Below are 18,574 nucleotides of genomic sequence, written 5' to 3'. Positions count from 1 at the left end.
AACCGCCAACAGAGCAACGCAGTTGATTTCTCCAACTTCAAGTAACCCTTGCTTTCCCTCCCCCACCCTAGTTCTTTGACTATTCACAATCCTGATCGATTTCCCAGTTTGTGTGCCTCGTTGTCACCTTCTCCTCAGCCAACAATGAACCATTCTACACTTCCTAAGTAGATAAAAATGCTGGAGAAACTCAGCGGGTGAGGCAGCATCTATGGAGCTTCGAAGGGTCTCGACCCGAAACGTCACCTATTCCTTCGCTCCATAGATGCTGCCTCACCTGCTGAGTTTCTCCAGCATTTTTTATCTCCCTTCGATTTTTCCAGCATCTGCAGTTCCTTCTTAAACATTCTACATTTCCTTATCATCGTCCCCTTTGATGTGTCGTTTTCACACCTTACCCGTCCGTATCCCTAGACTCCCTCTCCCCTGACTCTCAGTCTGAAGATGGGTCTCGACCCGAAACGTCACCCATTCCTTCTCTCCACAGATGCTGCCTTTCCCGCTGTTATTCCAGCATTTTTGTGTCTATCTTCAATGAAATTCTTACTTGCAGCAGTATAACAGGCTCCAAGTGCAATATGCAGAACATGATTTTTTTTTTAAATACAATAAACTAATAACTATTACAAGCACCAAAGGCAGTCCACAGAAATTCAGAGTTACTGAGGTTAGGGTTGTGCAGCGTTCAATACCCTGATGGTTATTGTTTTTAGAAACATAGAAATTAGGTGCAGGAGTCGGCCATTCGGCCCTTCGAGCCTGCACCGCCATTCAATATGATCATGGCTGATCATCCAACTCAGTATCCTGTACCTGCCTTCTCTCCATACCCCCTGATCCCCTTAGCAACAAGGGCCACATCTAACTCCCTCTTAAATATAGCCAATGAACTGGCCTCAACTACTCTCTGTGGCAGAGAGTTCCAGAGATTCACCACTCTCTGTGTGAAAAAAAGTTCTTCTCATCTCGGTTTTAAAGGATTTCCCCCTTTTCCTTAAGCTGTGACCCCTTGTCCTGGACTTCCCTAACATCGGGAACAATCTTCCTGCATCTAGCCTGTCCAACCCCTTAAGAATTTTGTAAGTTTCTATAAGATCCCCTCTCAATCTCCTAAATTCTAGAGAGTATAAACCAAGTCTATCCAGTCTTTCTTCATAAGACAGTCCTGACATCCCAGGAATCAGTCTGGTGAACCGTCTCTGCACTCCCTCTATGGCAATAATGTCCTTCCTCAGATTAGGAGACCAAAACTGTACGCAATACTCCAGGTGTGGTCTCACCAAGACCCTGTACAACTGCAGTAGAACCTCCCTGCTCCTATACTCAAATCCTTTTGCAATGAAAGCTAACATACCATTCGTTTTCTTTACTGCCTGCTGCACCTGCATGCCTACTTTCAATGACTGGTGTACCATGACACCCAGGTCTCGCTGCATCTCCCCCTTTCCCAATCGGCCACCATTTAGATAATGCGAATGAAAGAGATTAGTTAAGCCTTGGCTTCTGTACCTTCTTCCCGATGGCAGGAGTGAAATGAGAGTGGAGGGTAGACAAAGTTGCTGGAGAAACTCAGCGGGTGCAGCAGCATCTATGGAGCGAAGGAAATAGGCGACGTTTCGGGCCAAAACCCTTCCTCAGAGAGTGAGTGGCCAGGTTCAATCAGTCAATTAAAGACATTATTGTAATTCAAAAATACGCCAACAAATGCAAATCTGAACAAAATGTTGTTGCATCTGGCTCCCCGTGCAACATAAAACAGAAGGATAAAAGATAACAAGATAAAATGGATAAAAGATAAAATAGATAATAGTGGTGGCACATTATATGGAATTCAAGAGTCTGATGGCTCAGGGGAAGAACCTCTTGCAAAACATGGCCATTCTGCTCCTTATTCAGAACTGCTGTAGATTTGGGAGGAACAGCAGCAACAGATTAGCAAGAGATACGACTGATTGGCTCTAGCCCAAGTGGGAGGAGAGAAGTGAGTCAGTGTGGGAAAACAGTTGAAAACTGAGGAATTTGCTTTGTAAATTGGTAATATGGCTAGTTTTCACGGGGCGACTTGACGCAAGATGTAGCCAGAGTGGAGTGGTCGTGGTCTAGCACGATATCACATGATATAACGGGGGTAGAGTAAAGAGTTCCCACGGTACTCGGCAATTCTGTCATTTGTGCGAGTGACTTGTCCGTCTCCCGATCTTTCCCGAATCAACATCGTGGACTGTAGTGTAGTTAATCACGTGGCACAAATGATGTTAGTTTGTTGTCACACACTCTATTCGTTTTTTTCACCCGAGCTCTTTAATGAGCTGAAGAATAATCTGTTTTTTTAGACAAATGTTGTTTGGTGTGATGCACCTTCTCTCAATATGTGCAAGAAGTCGTCTTTTTATTTTGTCAAATATGAATAAAGACTGTATCTCACATTGACCGTGATTATTGTGTTATTTTATGATCTACTGAGAGGTGAAACTTTCAGTCTGAAGAAACTTTCAGCCCGAAACGCCACCCGTTCCTTCTCTCCAGAGATGCTGCCTGTCCCGCTGAGTTGCTCCAAGCAACTGGTGTCTATCTTCAAAGGACTGACCAGGACTGCCTCACTCTCTCTCTCTCTCTCTCCCTCCCTCTCACACAGGCATGAATGGATGAACTCCGCGGGCCAGGCAGCATCTACGGAGAGAAATGGACAGCGACCCATTCTTCAGGCTGCCTTATGTCTCTCTCCCCCCCCCCCCCCCCCCCCCTCACCCCAACTCCCACCCACACACGCGAATGCTGGAGAAACTCAGCGGGTGCAGCGGGGCCGAAACGTTGTCTATTTCCTTCGTTCCATAGATGCTGCTGCACCCGCTGAGTTTCTCCAGCATTCGCGTGTGTGGGTGGGAGTTGGGGTGAGGGGGGGGGGGGGGGGGGAGAGAGACAGAAGGCAGCCTGCAGAATGGGTCGCTGTCCATTTCTCTCCGTAGATGCTGTCTGGCCCGCGGAGTTCCTCCAGTCATGCCTGTGTGTGAGAGGGAGGGGAGAGAGAGAGAGAGAGGCAGTCCTGGTCAGTCCTTTGAAGATAGACACCAGTTGCTTGGAGCAACTCAGCGGGACAGGCAGCATCTCTGGAGAGAAGGAACGGGTGGCGTTTCGGGTCGAGAGCCTTCTTCACACTCTCCCTCCCTCACTCTCACACAGGCATAAATGGAGGAACTCCGCGGGCCAGGCAGCATTTACGTTCCTTCTCTCCAGAGATGCTGCATGTCCCGCTGAGTTGCTCCAAGCAACTGGTGTCTATCTTCAAAGGACTGACCAGGACTGCCTCGCTCTCTCTCTCTCTCTCTCTCTCTCCCTCCCTCTCTCTCCGTAAATGCTGTCTGGCCCGCGGAGTTCATCCATTCACGCCTGTGTGAGAGGGAGGGAGAGAGAGAGAGAGACGCACACACAAGGTGGATGCGAAATCTTACCTGCCTGTTTCAGTGACAGACACCCACCGCCAGTAAATGAAGACACCCCCATCTTTCAGACAAAAAGAGACACACTGACATTAATGAAATGCTTAGCTAGTTTTATTAGATTTGTATGTAAATAGCAAACTGGCTGGATTCACTCTATCCAACTTCCGGGTTCACCGTTGGCAGGAGTTCCCACGGTGACCGCAAGAGTTACTACCGATATCGCACGGGACACTTCGTTCATAAAATGTTGCAATGCTCAACCACAAGTGCACAAGACACTCTTGGACAAATTCAAACATGTTTGAATTTTCTCCCGAGTACCCAAGGTACACGATTACATGCCGTTAGCGCCACGGTGGTCCACGAATGCCGTATTGTTACCGCACGCGGTTCCCACGATGTCAAACTCTGGTTACCTCTTGCGTCAAGTCGCACCGTGAAAAGGGGGTTTAAATCAGGCAATTTATCAGTCAATTTAAGCAAGACTGCTCTTGGGGAGTGGCAGTGAGGGAAATGCCCCGAGAGAAAAGTGTGAGTCTTTGGCTCGAGAGTCTTCGGCGAGGAGGCTGAGGAGAGGAGACCACGCAATACGCTTGAGAGGTAGAGACGAAAGAAGGAGGTCAGGCAAGCTGATTCAGTGCGATGCTTGCAGTATGTGGGAGGTCAAGGACACCGCTGGTGCCTCTGGCTGCTACAAATGTGACAAGTGCATCCGGGTAGAGCTCCTGAAGGGCCGTGTTGGGGAACTGGAGAAGCAAGTGGATGACCTCCGGTTCGTACGAGAAACGGAGTCGTTCCTCGACAAGTCCTACAGTACGATTGTTACACCTAAGGTACTGGAAGAGAGAAGGTGGGAGACAGTGAGAAAGGGAGGGAAGCATGGAATGCCAACGTCTCCGGGTGATGTACCTCTTGTAAACAGGTTCATCCGCTTAGAAGCTGTTGGGACAGAAGACGTGAGCAGCGGACTGGCTTGCGATGCGAATAGGGCTGTTGAGCCAAAACCAAAAAGGCCTAAGGCAGGCAAGGCCATTGTGTGGGAGACTCCATCGTGAGAGGTATGGACAGGGGTTTCTGCGGCAACAGACGGGATGCGAGGATGGTGTGCTGCCTTCCCGGTGCCAGGATCCAGGATGTCACGGACAGAGTGCAGAAAATCCTCAAGGGCGAAGGTGAACATCCGGAAGTGGTAGCGCATGTCGGCACAAACGATGTCGGAAAAAAGGGGATGAATATTCTGCAGCGTGACTATAGAGAGCTCGGAAAAATGTTGAAAAGCAGGACCTCCAGGGTTGTTATCTCCGGTTTGCTTCCAGTTCCCCGTGCTGGCGAGAGCAGGAACAGGGAGATACGGGACCTGAACGTGTGGCTGAGGAACTGGTGCACGGGGCAGGGATTTAGATTCTTAGATCACTGGGATCTGTTTTGGGGTAAGGGGGAACTGTACAAAAGGGACGGATTGCATCTTAACAGGTGTGGGACCAGCATTCTGACAGGCAGGTTTGCCACTGCTACACGGGTGGCTTTAAACTGAATAAGGGGGGTGGGGTTTCGAATGGGATAGTGGAGGATGGAGTTAAAGGGAAAGGGTTTCTTAAATGTGTGAGCGTAGAGACCGAGGGGTGTAAAATGAGGGTAGAAGCAATAGGTAGCAAGGTGAAAAGTAAAAGTGGCAGGCAGACAAAACCAGGGCAAAAATCAAAAAGGGCCACTTTTCAACATAATTGTATAAGGGGTAAGGGTGTTGTAAAAACAAGCCTGAAGGCTTTGTGTCTCAATGCTAGGAGCATTCATAATAAGGTGGATGAGTTGAATGTGCAGATAGCTATTAATGACTATGATATAGTTGGGATCACAGAGACATGGCTCCAGGGTGACCAAGGCTGGGAGCTGAACATCCAGGGATATTCAATATTCAGGAGGGATAGAGAGAAAGGAAAAGGAGGTGGTGTAGCGTTGCTGATTAGAGAGGAGATTAATGCAATGGAAAGGAAGGACATTAGTTTGGAGGATGTGGAATCGGTATGGGTAGAGCTGCGAAACACTAAGGGGCAGAAAACGCTGGTGGGTGTTGTGTACAGGCCACCTAACAGTAGTAGTGAAGTTGGAGATGGTATCAAACAGGAAATTAGAAATGCTTGCGACAAAGGCAAAACAGTTATAATGGGTGACTTCAATCTACATATAGATTGGGTGAATCAAATTGGCAGGGGTGCTGAGGAAGAGGATTTCTTGGAATGTATGCGGAATAGTTATCTAAATCAACATGTAGAGGAACCAACGAGAGAGCAGGCTATTTTAGACTGGGTATTGAGTAATGAGGAAGGGTTAGTTAGCAATCTTGTTGTACGTGCCCCCTTTGGCAAGAGTGACCATAATATGGTTGAGTTCTTCATTAGGATGGAGAGTGACATTGTTAATTCAGAAACAATGGTTCTGAACTTAAAGAAAGGTAACTTTGAGGGTATGAGACGTGAATTGGCCAAGATTGACTGGCAATTAATTCTAAAAGGGTTGACGGTGGATATGTAATGGAAGGCATTTAAAGACTGCATGGATGAACTACAAAAATTGTTCATCCCAGTTTGGCAAAAGAATAAATCAGGGAAGGTAGTACATCCGTGGATAACAAGGGAAATCAGGGAAAGTATCAAAGCGAAGGATGATGCGTACAAATTAGCCAGAAAAAGCAGCATACCGGAGGACTGGGAGAAATTCAGAGAAAAGCAGAGGAGGACAAAGGGCTTAATTAGGAAAGGAAAATTAGATTATGAAAGAAAACTGGCAGGGAACATAAAAACTGACTGCAAAAGGTTTTATAGATATGTGAAAAGAAAGAGATGAGTTAAAACAAATGTAGGTCCCTTGCAGTCAGAAACAGGTTAATCATGGGGAACAAGGATATGGCGGACCAATTGAATAACTACTTTGGTTCCGTCTTCACTAAGGAAGACATAAATAATTTGCCGGAAATAGCAGGGGACCGCGGGTCAAAGGAGTTGGAGGAATTGAGTGAAATCTAGGTTAGCCGGGAAGTGGTGTTGGGTAAATTGAATGGATTAAAGGCCGATAAATCCCCAGGGCCAGATAGGCTGCATCCCAGAGTACTTAAGGAAGTAGCTCCAGAAATAGTGGATGCATTAGTAATAATCTTTCAAAACTCTTTAGATTCTGGAGTAGTTCCTGAGGATTGACGGGTAGCAAACGTAACCCCACTTTTTAAGAAGGGAGGGAGAGAGAGAAAAAGGGGAATTACAGACCAGTTAGTCTAACATCGGTAGTGGGGAAACTGCTAGAGTCAGTTATTAAAGATGGGATAGCAGCACATTTGGAAAGTGGTGAAATCATTGGACAAAGTCAGCATGGATTTACGAAAGGTAAATCATGTCTGACGAATCTTATAGAATTTTTCGAGGATGTAACTAGTAGCGTGGATAGGGGAGAACCAGTGGATGTGGTGTATCTGGACTTCCAGAAGGCATTCGACAAGGTCCCACATAAGAGATTAGTATACAAACTTAAAGTACACGGCATTGGGGGTTCAGTATTGATGTGGATAGAGAACTGGCTGGCAAACAGGAAGCAAAGAGTAGGAGTAAACGGGTCCTTTTCACAATGGCAGGCAGTGACTAGTGGGGTACCGCAAGACTCAGTGCTGGGACCCCAGCTATTTACAATATATATTAATGATTTGGATGAGGGAATTGAAGGCAACATCTCCAAGTTTGCGGATGACACTAAGCTGGGGGGCAGTGTTAGCTGTGAGGAGGATGCTAGGAGACTGCAAGGTGACTTGGATAGGCTGGGTGAGTGGGCAAATGTTTGGCAGATGCAGTATAATGTGGATAAATGTGAGGTTATCCATTTTGGTGGCAAAAACAGGAAAGCAGACTATTATCTAAATGATGGCCGACTAGGAAAAGGGGAGATGCAGCGAGACCTGGGTGTCATGGTACACCAGTCATTGAAAGTAGGCTTGCAGGTGCAGCAGGCAGTGAAGAAAGCGAATGGTATGTTATCTTTCATAGCAAAAGGATTTAAGTATAGGAGCAGGGAGGTTCTACTGCAGTTGTACAGGTCTTGGTGAGACCACACCTGGAGTATTGCGTACAGTTTTGGTCTCCAAATCTGAGGAAGGACATTATTGCCACAGAGGGAGTGCAGAGAAGGACTGATTCCTGGGATGTCAGGACTGTCTTATGAAGAAAGACTGGATAGACTTGGTTTATACTCTCTAGAATTTAGGAGATTGAGAGGGGATCTTATAGAAACTTACAATATTCTTAAGGGGTTGGACAGGCTAGATGCAGGAAGATTGCTCCCGATGTTGGGGAAGTCCAGGACAAGGGGGTCACAGCTTAAGGATAAGGGGGAAATCCTTTAAAACCGAGATGAGAAGAACTTTTTTCACACAGAGAGTGGTGAATCTCTGGAACTCTCTGCCGCAGAGGGTAGTCGAGGCCAGTTCATTGGCTATATTTAAGAGGGAGTTAAATGTGGCCCTTGTGGCTAAGGGGATCAGGGGGTATGGAGAGAAGGCAGATACGGGATACTGAGTTGGATGATCAGCCATGATCATATTGAATGGCGGTGCAGGCTCAAAGGGCCGAATGGCCTACTCCTGCACCTAATTTCTATGTTACACTGCGATACCTTTTGCCCGAGGGTAGCAGAGTGAACAGACCGTGATGAAGATGTGTGGGGTCTTTTATAATACTGTTGGCCTTGGACAAGCAACGTTTGCACGCAATGTCCCAGATTGAAGGAAGAGGTCCCGATGATTTTTTTCAGTCGTCCTCACCACTCCCTGCACGGACGTCCAGTCGGAGGCTTTGCAGTCCCCAAACCAGACAGAGATGCAGCTGGTCAAAATGTTCTCTGGTGGTCAAGATCGAACCTGTGCCTCTGGCACTGAGAGTCAGCAACTCTACCACTGCGCCGCCCATGGCACAGTGTTGTACAGTCATGTACATTCTTCCCAATAGCAGGAGAGAACTGTGGCTGGGGAGGTGAGAGATTCTTTGATGATACTTGGGAATCTTTTTGAGGCAGTGTCTACTACAGATCCCTTTGATGGTGGGGAGGTCAGTATCTGTGTCCACCACTCTCTTAATAGTTTAGAAGGATCAGGGGGGAATCTTATAGAAACATATAAAATTATAAAAGGACTGGACAAGCTAGATGCAGGAGAAATGTTCCCAATGTTGGGCGAGTCCAGAACCAGGGGCCACAGTCTTAGAATAAAGGGGACGTCATTTAAGACTGAGGTGATAAAAAACTTTTTCACCCAGTGTTGTGAATTAATGGAATTCCCTGCCACAGAGGGCAGTGGAGGCCAAGTCACAGGATGGATTTAAGAGAAAGTTCGATAGACCGCTAAGTGCTAGTGGAGTCAAGGGATATGGGGAGAAGGCAGGCACGGGTTATTGATAGGGGACGATCAGCCATGATCACAATGAATGGTGGTGCTGGCTCGAAGGGCCGAATGGCCTCCTCCTGCACCTATTACCTATTTTCTATGTTTCTATGTTCTATGTCATTCAGACTTTACAGTCTGAACGAAATTTCGTGTAAATTTCGTGAAATGTCAAAGTACGACTAATTAAGATACGATTTAAGATTACCAACATCGCGAAGGGCCTGTTCCTGTGCTGTGAATCAGGTTGACCTTTTTCTTCTATCCCTGTTGTCCCGCGAACATCCATTTAACACTTACTTTCCCTAATCTCAGTACTCACCTGTTCTGTTTTACCTTTCCTTTCCCGATCCATTTTACTGTGCATCATACAATCAAACACATGTAATCCTCCAGCTTTAAACTTTAGACATAAAGTACAGAAACAGGCCCTTCGGCCCACCGACCTGCATTCACCCCGTAGACTAGCATTATTCTACACACAAGGGACAATTTAGAATGTTTTACCGAAGCCTATTAACCTACAAACCTGCACATCTTATAAATGTGGGAGGAAACCGGAGCACCCAGAAAAAACCTATGTGGCCATAAGGATCATAAGAACATCAGGGATAGGAGCAGAATTAGGACATTCGGCCCATCAAGTCTATTCTGCCATTCAATCATGGCTGATCTATCTCTCCCTCCGAAACCCATTCTCCTGCCCTCTGCCCATAACCTCAGGCACCCGTACTAGTCGAGAATCTATCTATCTCTGGCTTAATTATATCCACTGACTTTGCCTCCACAGCCTTCTGTGGCAAAGAATTCCACAGATCCACCACCCTCTGACGAAATAAATTTCTCCTCATCTCCTTCCTTTAACTCTGAGGATATGCCCTGGACTCTCCCACTAGTGGATACGTCCTCCCCACATCCACTCTATCCAAGCCTTTCACTATTCTCAATGAGGTCCCCCGTCATTCTTCTAAACTCCAGCAAATATAGGCCCCGTGTCATCAAACGCTCATCATATGTGAACCTACTCATTCATGGGATCATTCTTGTAAACCTCCTCTGGACCCTCTCCAGAGCCAGCACATCCTTCCTCAGATATGGGGCCCTAAACTGCTCACAGTATTCCAAATGCGGCCTGACCAGTGCCTTATGGAGCCTCAGCAAAACATCCCTGTTTTTGTATACAAGCCCTCTTGAAATTGCATTTGCTTTCTTTACTACCGATTCGACATGCAGGTGAAGTTTTTTAGGAATCCTGCATCACGTCCCTTGTTAACTCCGATTTCTGTATTATCTCCCAATTTAGTAAATAATCTACTACCAAAATGCATGACTCCACATTTTGCTGCACCATATCCCATCTACCACGTCTCTGCCCACTCTCCCAACCTATCCACGTCCTTCTGCAGAGTCCCTGCTTTCTCTACATCACCCTGCCCCACTCCACCTATTTTCATATCACCCACAAACTTGGCCACAAAGACCTCAATCCCCTCGTCCAAATCATTCATATACAACGTGAAGAGTAGCGGCCCCAGTACCGAGCCCTGCAAGGGGCGAATGTACAAACTCCGTACAGACAGCAACCGTATTCGGGACCGAACACGGGTCTCTGGCGCAGTGAGGCAGCAACTCCACCGCCGTGCCACTGTGTCACCGCCCACAAGCGCACCAAATATCTTCTTCACCAGCCTGTCCACTCGAGTCACCAGTTTCAGGATACCAGTACCTAGATCAAATGCCCAGAATGAAACAAATTTGTAATAAACCCCTTTTTGAAAAATGGTTGGCCTTGGACAAGCAGCGTTTGCACGCAATGTCCCGGATTGAAGGAAGATAAATTCCTTGACGTCAGTTTTCCCTGGACCTCTAATTCATTCCAGATTGCTTGCTGCCGGACAAAAACTACAAAATAACATATTACATTTTAAAAACATTTTGCCATTTTATTTGCAACTATTTTAAATACAAAGAATATAGACGGATATATTTCCCATTTATAATATCATGTAAACAAAAGTAACAGAAATGTATACAACAATTTTTGTTTTCCAATCTGACTGGTCAATTGAATAGTAGTTTGTGTATTATTGATTAAAGATTTTGCTAACCCATACTAACTAACGCTCAAACTCTTCAGACCTGTTAACACTTGCAGTAAAGTCGATTTGTCCATCAGTTTATCCTGACTACGGGTTGAACAATGAATAAAAACTTCAAACATGGTCCCAAAGCAGTTCCAGAGTTTAGTAGAGGATACATCTCGGCTCTCGGGTGCAGCATTCGTTTTTGTTTTTTTGTAGTGAAAAATCTATTCCATCTTTTTTTTTTTTTTTTTTTTTGGAGGGAAAAAAAAAAAATGGGGAAAAAAAAAATCAAAATGATTATGAAAGCAATAATTCCCCCACTTCCCACACATGGTTTAAACGGCATTAAGGGCACCCTCAGAAAAGGTATCGTGGCGCTGTGTCAAACAACGCAACCCCTGTGCTTTAGAGTACGTGTCGCGAACACTTTCAAAAACTGCACGGCCTATTGCTCAAATTATTGACATGGACTGGGTACCATATTTCTTTTCTCTTCCCCCTTTTTTTTGTTATATCTTGTACATGGTTACATTAATCAGAATCGCAGTTGTTGGAACTGTGCACAACGTTGTGTGTGGCTGTTGTTGAGAACGTAGACTAGTTGGCTTAATCGTTCTCCTCTTCCTCTTCTTCGCTATCCTCGATCCCTTCACTGTCTTCCTGGTCTTCCTCCTCCTCTTCCGTCTCTGGAATATCCCACTGTGGATGAGTTTCTGGAACTTGTTTCGCCTCTTGGACTTCAAACTGAATGGGTAAACAAAAAGGTCATGCGCTTAGTACTTCATGAGTTCATAAGTGATAGGAGAAGAATCGGGCCATTCGGCCCGTCAAGTCCGCTCCGCTATTCAATCACGGCTGATCTATCTCTCCCTCCTAACCCCATTCTCCCGCCTTCTCCCCATAACCCCTGACACACGTACAAATCAAGAATCTATTCATCTCTGCCATAAAAATATCCACTGACGTGGCCTCCACAGCCTTCTGTGACAATGAATTCCACAGATTCACCACCCTGTGACTAAAGAAATTCCTCCTCATTCTCTTCCTAAAGGAACGTCCTGTAATTCTGAGGCTGTGACCTCTGGTTACTCATGGAAACATCCTCTCCACATCCACTCTATCCAGACCTTTCACTTTTCAAGTAAGCATTATTGTCATGTGTCCCAGATAGAACAACGAAATTCTCACTTGCTGCAGCACAACAGAATATGTAAACATAGTACACTGGTAGTACTGTTCCCCCCCCCCCCCCCCCCCTCATCCTTCTAAACTCCAGCGAGTACAGGCCCAGTGCCGTCAAACGCTCATCATATGTTAACCAACTCATTCCTGGGATCATTTTTGTAAACCTCCTCTGGACCCCCTCCAGAGCCAGCACATCCCTCCTCAGAAATGGGGCCCAACGTACTCAGTTAATGTTGAGCCAGTGCATCCTGATTTTCAGCTCGCTGCCTGATCAAGGATGTTTACATTTGTGAGGGAAATAGGGTGAAAGCCCAGAGTCTTTTACCCAATCAAGAACTCGAGAGCATAGGTTTAAGGTGAAAGAGGCAAGATTTAATAGGAACCTGCAAACCCCCTCCCAATTTGTACTTTTTTAAATTCAATATTAAGGTTTACTGAATTCCATTCAATAGACAATAGGTGCAGGAATAGTACCATTCGGCCCTTTGAGCCAGCACCGCCATTCAATGTGATCATGGCTGATCATCCCCAATCTACCCCGTTCCTGACTTCTCCCCATATCCCCTGACTCCACTATCTTTAAGAGCCCTATCTAGCTCTCTCTTGAAAGTATCCAGAGCACCAGCCTCCACTGCCCTCTGAGGCCTTCTACATATTTCAAAAAACGGTTCCAGCTCTAATTGATAGAATTTTAGGATGGGTACATGAATTAGTACCTGGTTGGAGCACATGTTATTTCAAAGGATGATGTTTAAAAGTGCTGCATTACAGTAGGGAAGTATTCCCATGGTGAGTCTCTCAGAAGGAATCTCAACCTTCCCATACTGCCAGATTGGGAATTGATAAAGTTGGGGTAGCAAACTAGTCCATCTCATCATGAGGCTGCTTAATTCATTTTACTATGCAGCACAGGCACAGGAAACCACGGAAATGTCTGAATGATGACAGATCTCTTCTCTTCTCCCCGGTCATTCCCTCCTCTCCCGGCTCCGCATTGAAGTTTGACAAACAAGTCAATGCTGTGGTAAAAGCTAGCTTCTTCCAGATTCGCACAATAGCTAAAATCAAACCATTCCTCCAATTCAACGACCTTGAAAAAAATCATCCACGCATTCACCTCCTCCCGCCTTGATTACTGCAACTCCCTCTACACTGGCATCAGCCAATCCTCTCAGACCCACCTGCAATTGGACCAAAACGCTGCAGCGAGACTTCTGACGGGCACCCGAAAAAGGGACCACATCACCCCGATTCTGGCCTCTCTCCACTGCCTCCCAGTGCGGTTCAGAATCAATTTCAAGCTCCTCCTTAATGTATACAAAGCCCTTAACGGGCTTACCCCCACCTACATCCAAAATCTGCTAACCCACCGTTCTACCTCCAGGTGCCTCAGGTCGGCCGACTTAGGGTTACTGACTATCCCGCGGTCCAGGTATAAGCTCAGGGGCGACCGCGCTTTTGCGGTTGCAGCACCTAGACTGTGGAACAACATCCCTCTTCTCATCAGAACTTCCCCCTCCGTCGACTCCCTTTAAGTCTAGACTTAAAACTTATTTCTACTCACAAGCGTTTCTTGAGGTCCTCTGAGGGAGCGCTGTATGTATGTATTTATGTATGTATTGTTAGATCTATGTACTACTGTATGTAGCACGTTAGTCCCTGCACTGATGTAAAGCACTTTGGTCAACGAGAGTCGTTTTTAAATGTGCTATAGAAATAAAATTGACTTGGCTTGAGGGCTGAAGGTACAAAAGCTTGAAAGAGTCCAGACTCAGGAACAGCTTCTTCTGTAGAGTGACACAAAATGCTGGAGTAACTTGGTGTATCAGGCACCATCTCTGGAGAAAAGGAATAGGTGATGTTTCGGGTTAAACCCGTCTGAAAAAGGGTCTCAATCCGAAACATCACCTATTTATTTTCTCCAGAGATGCTGCCTGATCCGCTGGGTTACTCCAGCATGTTGTGACTATCTTCGGTGTAAACCAGCATTTGCAGTTCCTTCCTACACAGCTTCTTCTGTAATGGTTCTCCATAAGGTAAGGTGTGTAGATCAAACAGTATTGCTGATTTGATCCGTATCCTCCAAGGTAGACAAAAATGCTGGAGAAACTCAACGGGTGAGCCAGCATCTATGGAGCGAAAGAATAGGTGACGTTTCGGATCGAGACCCTTCTTCAGACTGATGCGAGGGTGGGGGGGATGAAGAAAGGAAGAGGCGGAGACAGCGGGCTGAGGGAGAGCTGAGAAGGGGAGGAAAAAGCAGGGACTATCTGAAATTGGAGAAGTCAATGTTCATACCGCTGGGGTGTAAACTACCCAAGCGAAATATGAGGTGCTTCTCCTCCAATTTACGTTGGTCCTCACTCTGGCCTTTGAGGAGGCCCAGGACAGAAAGGTCGGATTCGGAGTGGGAGGGGGAGTTAAAGTGCTGGGCCACTGGGAGATCAGGTTGGTTAATGCGAACCGAGCGGAGGTGTTGGGCGAAACGATCGCCAAAGCCTACGCTTGGTCTCACCGATGCAGAGCAGCTGACATCTAGAGCAGCGAATACAATAGATGATGTTGGAGGAGGTGCAGGTGAACCTCTGCCGCACCTGGAAAGACTGCTTTGGTCCTTGAATGGAGTCAAGGTGGGAGGTAAAGTGACAAGTGTAGTATTTCCTGCGGTTGCAAGAGAAAGTGCCAGGAGAGGGGGTGGTTTGGGTGGGAAGGCATGAATTGACCAGGGAGTTATGGAGGGAGCGGTCTCTGCAGAAAGCAGTCAGGGGAGGAGATGGGAAGATGTGGCCAGTGGTGGGGTCCCGTTGGAGGTGGAAAAAAATGTCGGAGGATTATTTGTTGTGTGACGGCTGGTAGGGTGGAAGGTGTGGACAAGGGGGACTTGTTACGAGTGGGAGATGGGGAGTGAATGCAGAGTTACGGGGTATAGAAGAGACCCTGGTGAGAGCCTCAGCTCATCCATAATCCATCTCAGGTTTCTCACACCAACGCCAACCTGTGCGTGCGGGCAGCCATGTTGTGTTTTTAGATTTAACTTACAATTCGGAGCCTACAGTACTCATCTCGATGGTCTCTGTATGTATACAAATTAAAGTACTTGTTATGATATATAACGACTATGGATCATGTACTTTGCACAGGGTGTAGCCCCAATCTTCCAACCTACCACATTGTGGCATCAGACATTTTCTCTGTAACTTCAACATTACAATTGCTGAAAACTAACCTGCACTTTTTATCTGATTTAATTAGATAGCATGCGTTAAACAAAAGCTTTTCACTGTACATGTGACAATAAAAAAAAAACAATACCAAAGTTACCGATTATAAATGTAGAGCAAAGAAAATACACAGTGAGTGTAGGAAGACAAATGTCTACGATTGTAGGATTCTATAAGTAATATTAAAATGAGTTACCTTTAATGGCCTGATTAGATCTAAACCCATGTAAGAATCGCACCTTAGAATTACAGAGTATTGATAATTTCCGGGTTTATATGGTGCGGAGAATTTCAATTCAATCTGCATTGCAAGGAAATAAAATGTTAAAAATGTAATGAACACAATAAAAACAATTTAAAAAAATGCTATTCTTATTCCATAAAAGCTGAAATTATTTTATATCCAATCTGGTTCTAAAACAAACTTGTATTCTTCTTCACTAACTTTGGTTGCCCCAAAATAGTTAACACTGCACAAAGTAACTTAAAGTGTGATAACTGTTATACTGTTATAACGTGACAAGCTAGATGCAGGAAAAATGTTCCCAATGTTGGGCGAGTCCAGAACCAGGGGCCACAGTCTTAGAATAAAGGGGACGTCATTTAAGACTGAGGTGGAAAAAAATCCTTTTCACCCAGAGAGTTGTGAATTTATGGAATTCCCTGCCACAGATTGCAGTGGAGGTCAAGTCACTGGATGGATTTAAGAGAGTTAGATAGAGCTCTTGGGGCTAGTGGAGTCAAGGGATATGGGGAGAAGGTAGGCACGGGTTATTGATAGGGGACGATCAGTCATGATCACAATGAATGGCGGTGCTGGCTCAAAGGGCCGAATGGCCTCCTCCTGCATCTATTTTCCATATCTATGTCTAATGTAGTCTTGTGGTATTTAATGCATAGCAACCCCATGCAAACACCAAGATAAATGACAGACAGCTATTCCTCTGCTCAACAATGCTGCAATAATTATTTGGCATTTATTAACCAAGAGAGCAGATGCATCTTCCCTGCTCTTTAAACTGAAGCCCTGGGACCCTTCATCTCTTACAGCCACCTGAGAGACAAGTTGGGAGCTCTTGCACACGGCTGCACAGCAACATGGCATATAAGATTGTGCGGAATACACACATAATCTTACATCAACCTGGAAAAGTTTGATCTTCAGGAATGCAACTTAAATCTTTTGACTCTACTAGTGGGAGAGCCTAGGATCAGAGGTCATAGCCTCAGAATAAAAGGAAGCACATTTGGGAGGGAGATGAGGAGGAATTTATTTAGTCAGGGGGTGGTGAATCTGTAGAAATATATTGCCCAGGAACTCTATGCAGGCCAAGTCAATGGATATTTTAAAGGCAGAGGTAGATGGAATCTTGATCAGTACGGGTGTCAGGAGTTATGGGGAGAAGGCAGGAGAATGTGGTTGAGAGTGAAAGTTAGATCAACCATGATTGCGTGGCAGAATAGGCTTGATGGGCCGAATGGCCAAATGCTGCTCCTATGGCTTATGACTCAAAGTCAAGTATCCTTTATTGTCAAGACTGAGGTGAGAAAAAACGTTTTCTCCCAGAGAGTTGTGAATTTGTGGAATTCCCTGCCACAGAGGGCAGTGGAGGCCAAGTCACTGGATGGGTTTAAAAACATAGAAATTAGGTGCAGGAGTAGGTCATTCGGCCCTTCGAGCCTGCACTGCCATTCAATATGATCATGGCTGATCATCCAACTCAGTATCCCGTACCTGCCTTCTCTCCATACCCCCTGATCCCCTTAGCCAGAAGGGCCACATCTAACTCCCTCTTAAATATAGTTTAAGAGAGAGTTAGATAGAGCTCTAGGGGCTAGTGGAGTCGGGGGATATGGGGAGAAGGCAGGCATGGGTTATTGATAGGGGATGATCAGCCATGATCACAATGAATGGCGGCGTTGGTTCGAAGGGCCGAATGGCCTCCTCCTGCACCTATTTTCTATGTTTCTATGTTCTATGTCATTCAGATTTTACAGTCGGAACGAAATTTCGTGTAAATTTTCGTGAAATGTCAAAGTACGACTAATTAAGATACGCCTGGATCCACAGTATTAAAATAGCAATATTTAATGTAATTTAGCCAAATGTTCTACACTAGTCGAAAAAAATCTGCTCATCTCTGTTTATCAATAAATCTACTCCGGAAGATAAACCAATGCAACAAAAAGCTGTTCGAAATAAATATTTTGCAGCAAACAGATGGTTAGTGATTAACATTGAAGATATAAAATTTACATGCAAACTCAGTTTTTACATTCATACTACTTAAAATGAGATTTCGAACCCTAGTGAGCATACGGGCTATGTTCTGCATTTCCATCTCACCATGGTTAGATTAAACAATATTGCTTTGAAGTCAAAGCTGCAATCAGTCACTTCTATACTGCCAATGTCAAGCTGCAAGTTAGCTGAAGAGTTAACATCAGAACGTCCAGGGAAAACATCCCACTAAATAACTGATGTTCATAGTTTAGTTTAGAGATACAGCTTGGAGACAGGCCCTTCGGCCTACGAGTCCACACCGACCAACAATCACAGGAACACTAGTTTGTTCCTACACAGGCACACAAAAATGCTGGAGAAACTCAGCAGGTGCAGCAGCATCTATGGAGCGAAGGAGATAGGCGACGTTTCGTCCCGAAACGTCGCCTATCTCCATCGCTCCATAGATGCTGCTGCACCCGCTGAGTTTCTCCAGCATTTTTGTGTACCTTCGATTTTCCAGCATCTGCAGTTCCTTCTTAAATTCTTTCCTACACACTAGGGTCAAGTTATAGAAGCCAATTTACCCTACAAACCTGCACGTCTTTGGAGTGTGGGACGTAATTGGAGCACCCGAAGAAAACCCATGCGGTCACATGTTGAACATACAAACTCCACATAGTCAGCATCTGTACTCGGAATCAAAACTGGGTCTCCAGCTCCGTAAGGCAGCAATTCTAACGCGGCGTCACCGTGCGGCCCCACTTGTACTTTATGGAATCAATTCACAGCTACATAGCTTCACTTTATAGACAACGAGTTCAATGTTTCAAGAGGAACTGAAATCTTTACCTCCTCTTCGTCTTTGAGAGTGCATACATGATATGGCATGGATATCAAAGAGTGTTCTTTTCTGTCTGCGATATAGAGCCACCACCATTCTTGTTTCTCCTGTGAAAGAGGAAAGTTTTTACCATGAGAAATCCTCGGGGGGCTGGAACCAC

At 45.6% G+C, this 18,574-nt stretch overlaps 1 protein-coding gene across 1 annotated transcript in view; it reads right to left on the bottom strand.

The window, feature by feature from the left end:
* Positions 1-10,773: 10,773 nt before the first annotated feature.
* Positions 10,774-18,574, bottom strand: part of sec63 (SEC63 homolog, protein translocation regulator) — a 106,523-nt gene continuing 98,722 nt past the window's right edge. The window contains exons 19-21 of the mRNA XM_055634979.1: positions 18,423-18,521; positions 15,543-15,647; positions 10,774-11,684 (exon numbers count right to left, since the gene is read on the bottom strand). Coding sequence (XP_055490954.1) covers positions 11,547-11,684; positions 15,543-15,647; positions 18,423-18,521 — 342 coding nt within the window. The 3' untranslated portion in view covers positions 10,774-11,546. The remainder of the gene's footprint in view (positions 11,685-15,542; positions 15,648-18,422; positions 18,522-18,574) is intronic.

The sequence above is a fragment of the Leucoraja erinacea genome, chromosome 5 (genome assembly GCF_028641065.1).
Source record: "Leucoraja erinacea ecotype New England chromosome 5, Leri_hhj_1, whole genome shotgun sequence".
Classification (NCBI taxonomy): domain Eukaryota; kingdom Metazoa; phylum Chordata; class Chondrichthyes; order Rajiformes; family Rajidae; genus Leucoraja; species Leucoraja erinaceus.
This window is presented reverse-complemented; position numbering and strand designations above follow the sequence as displayed.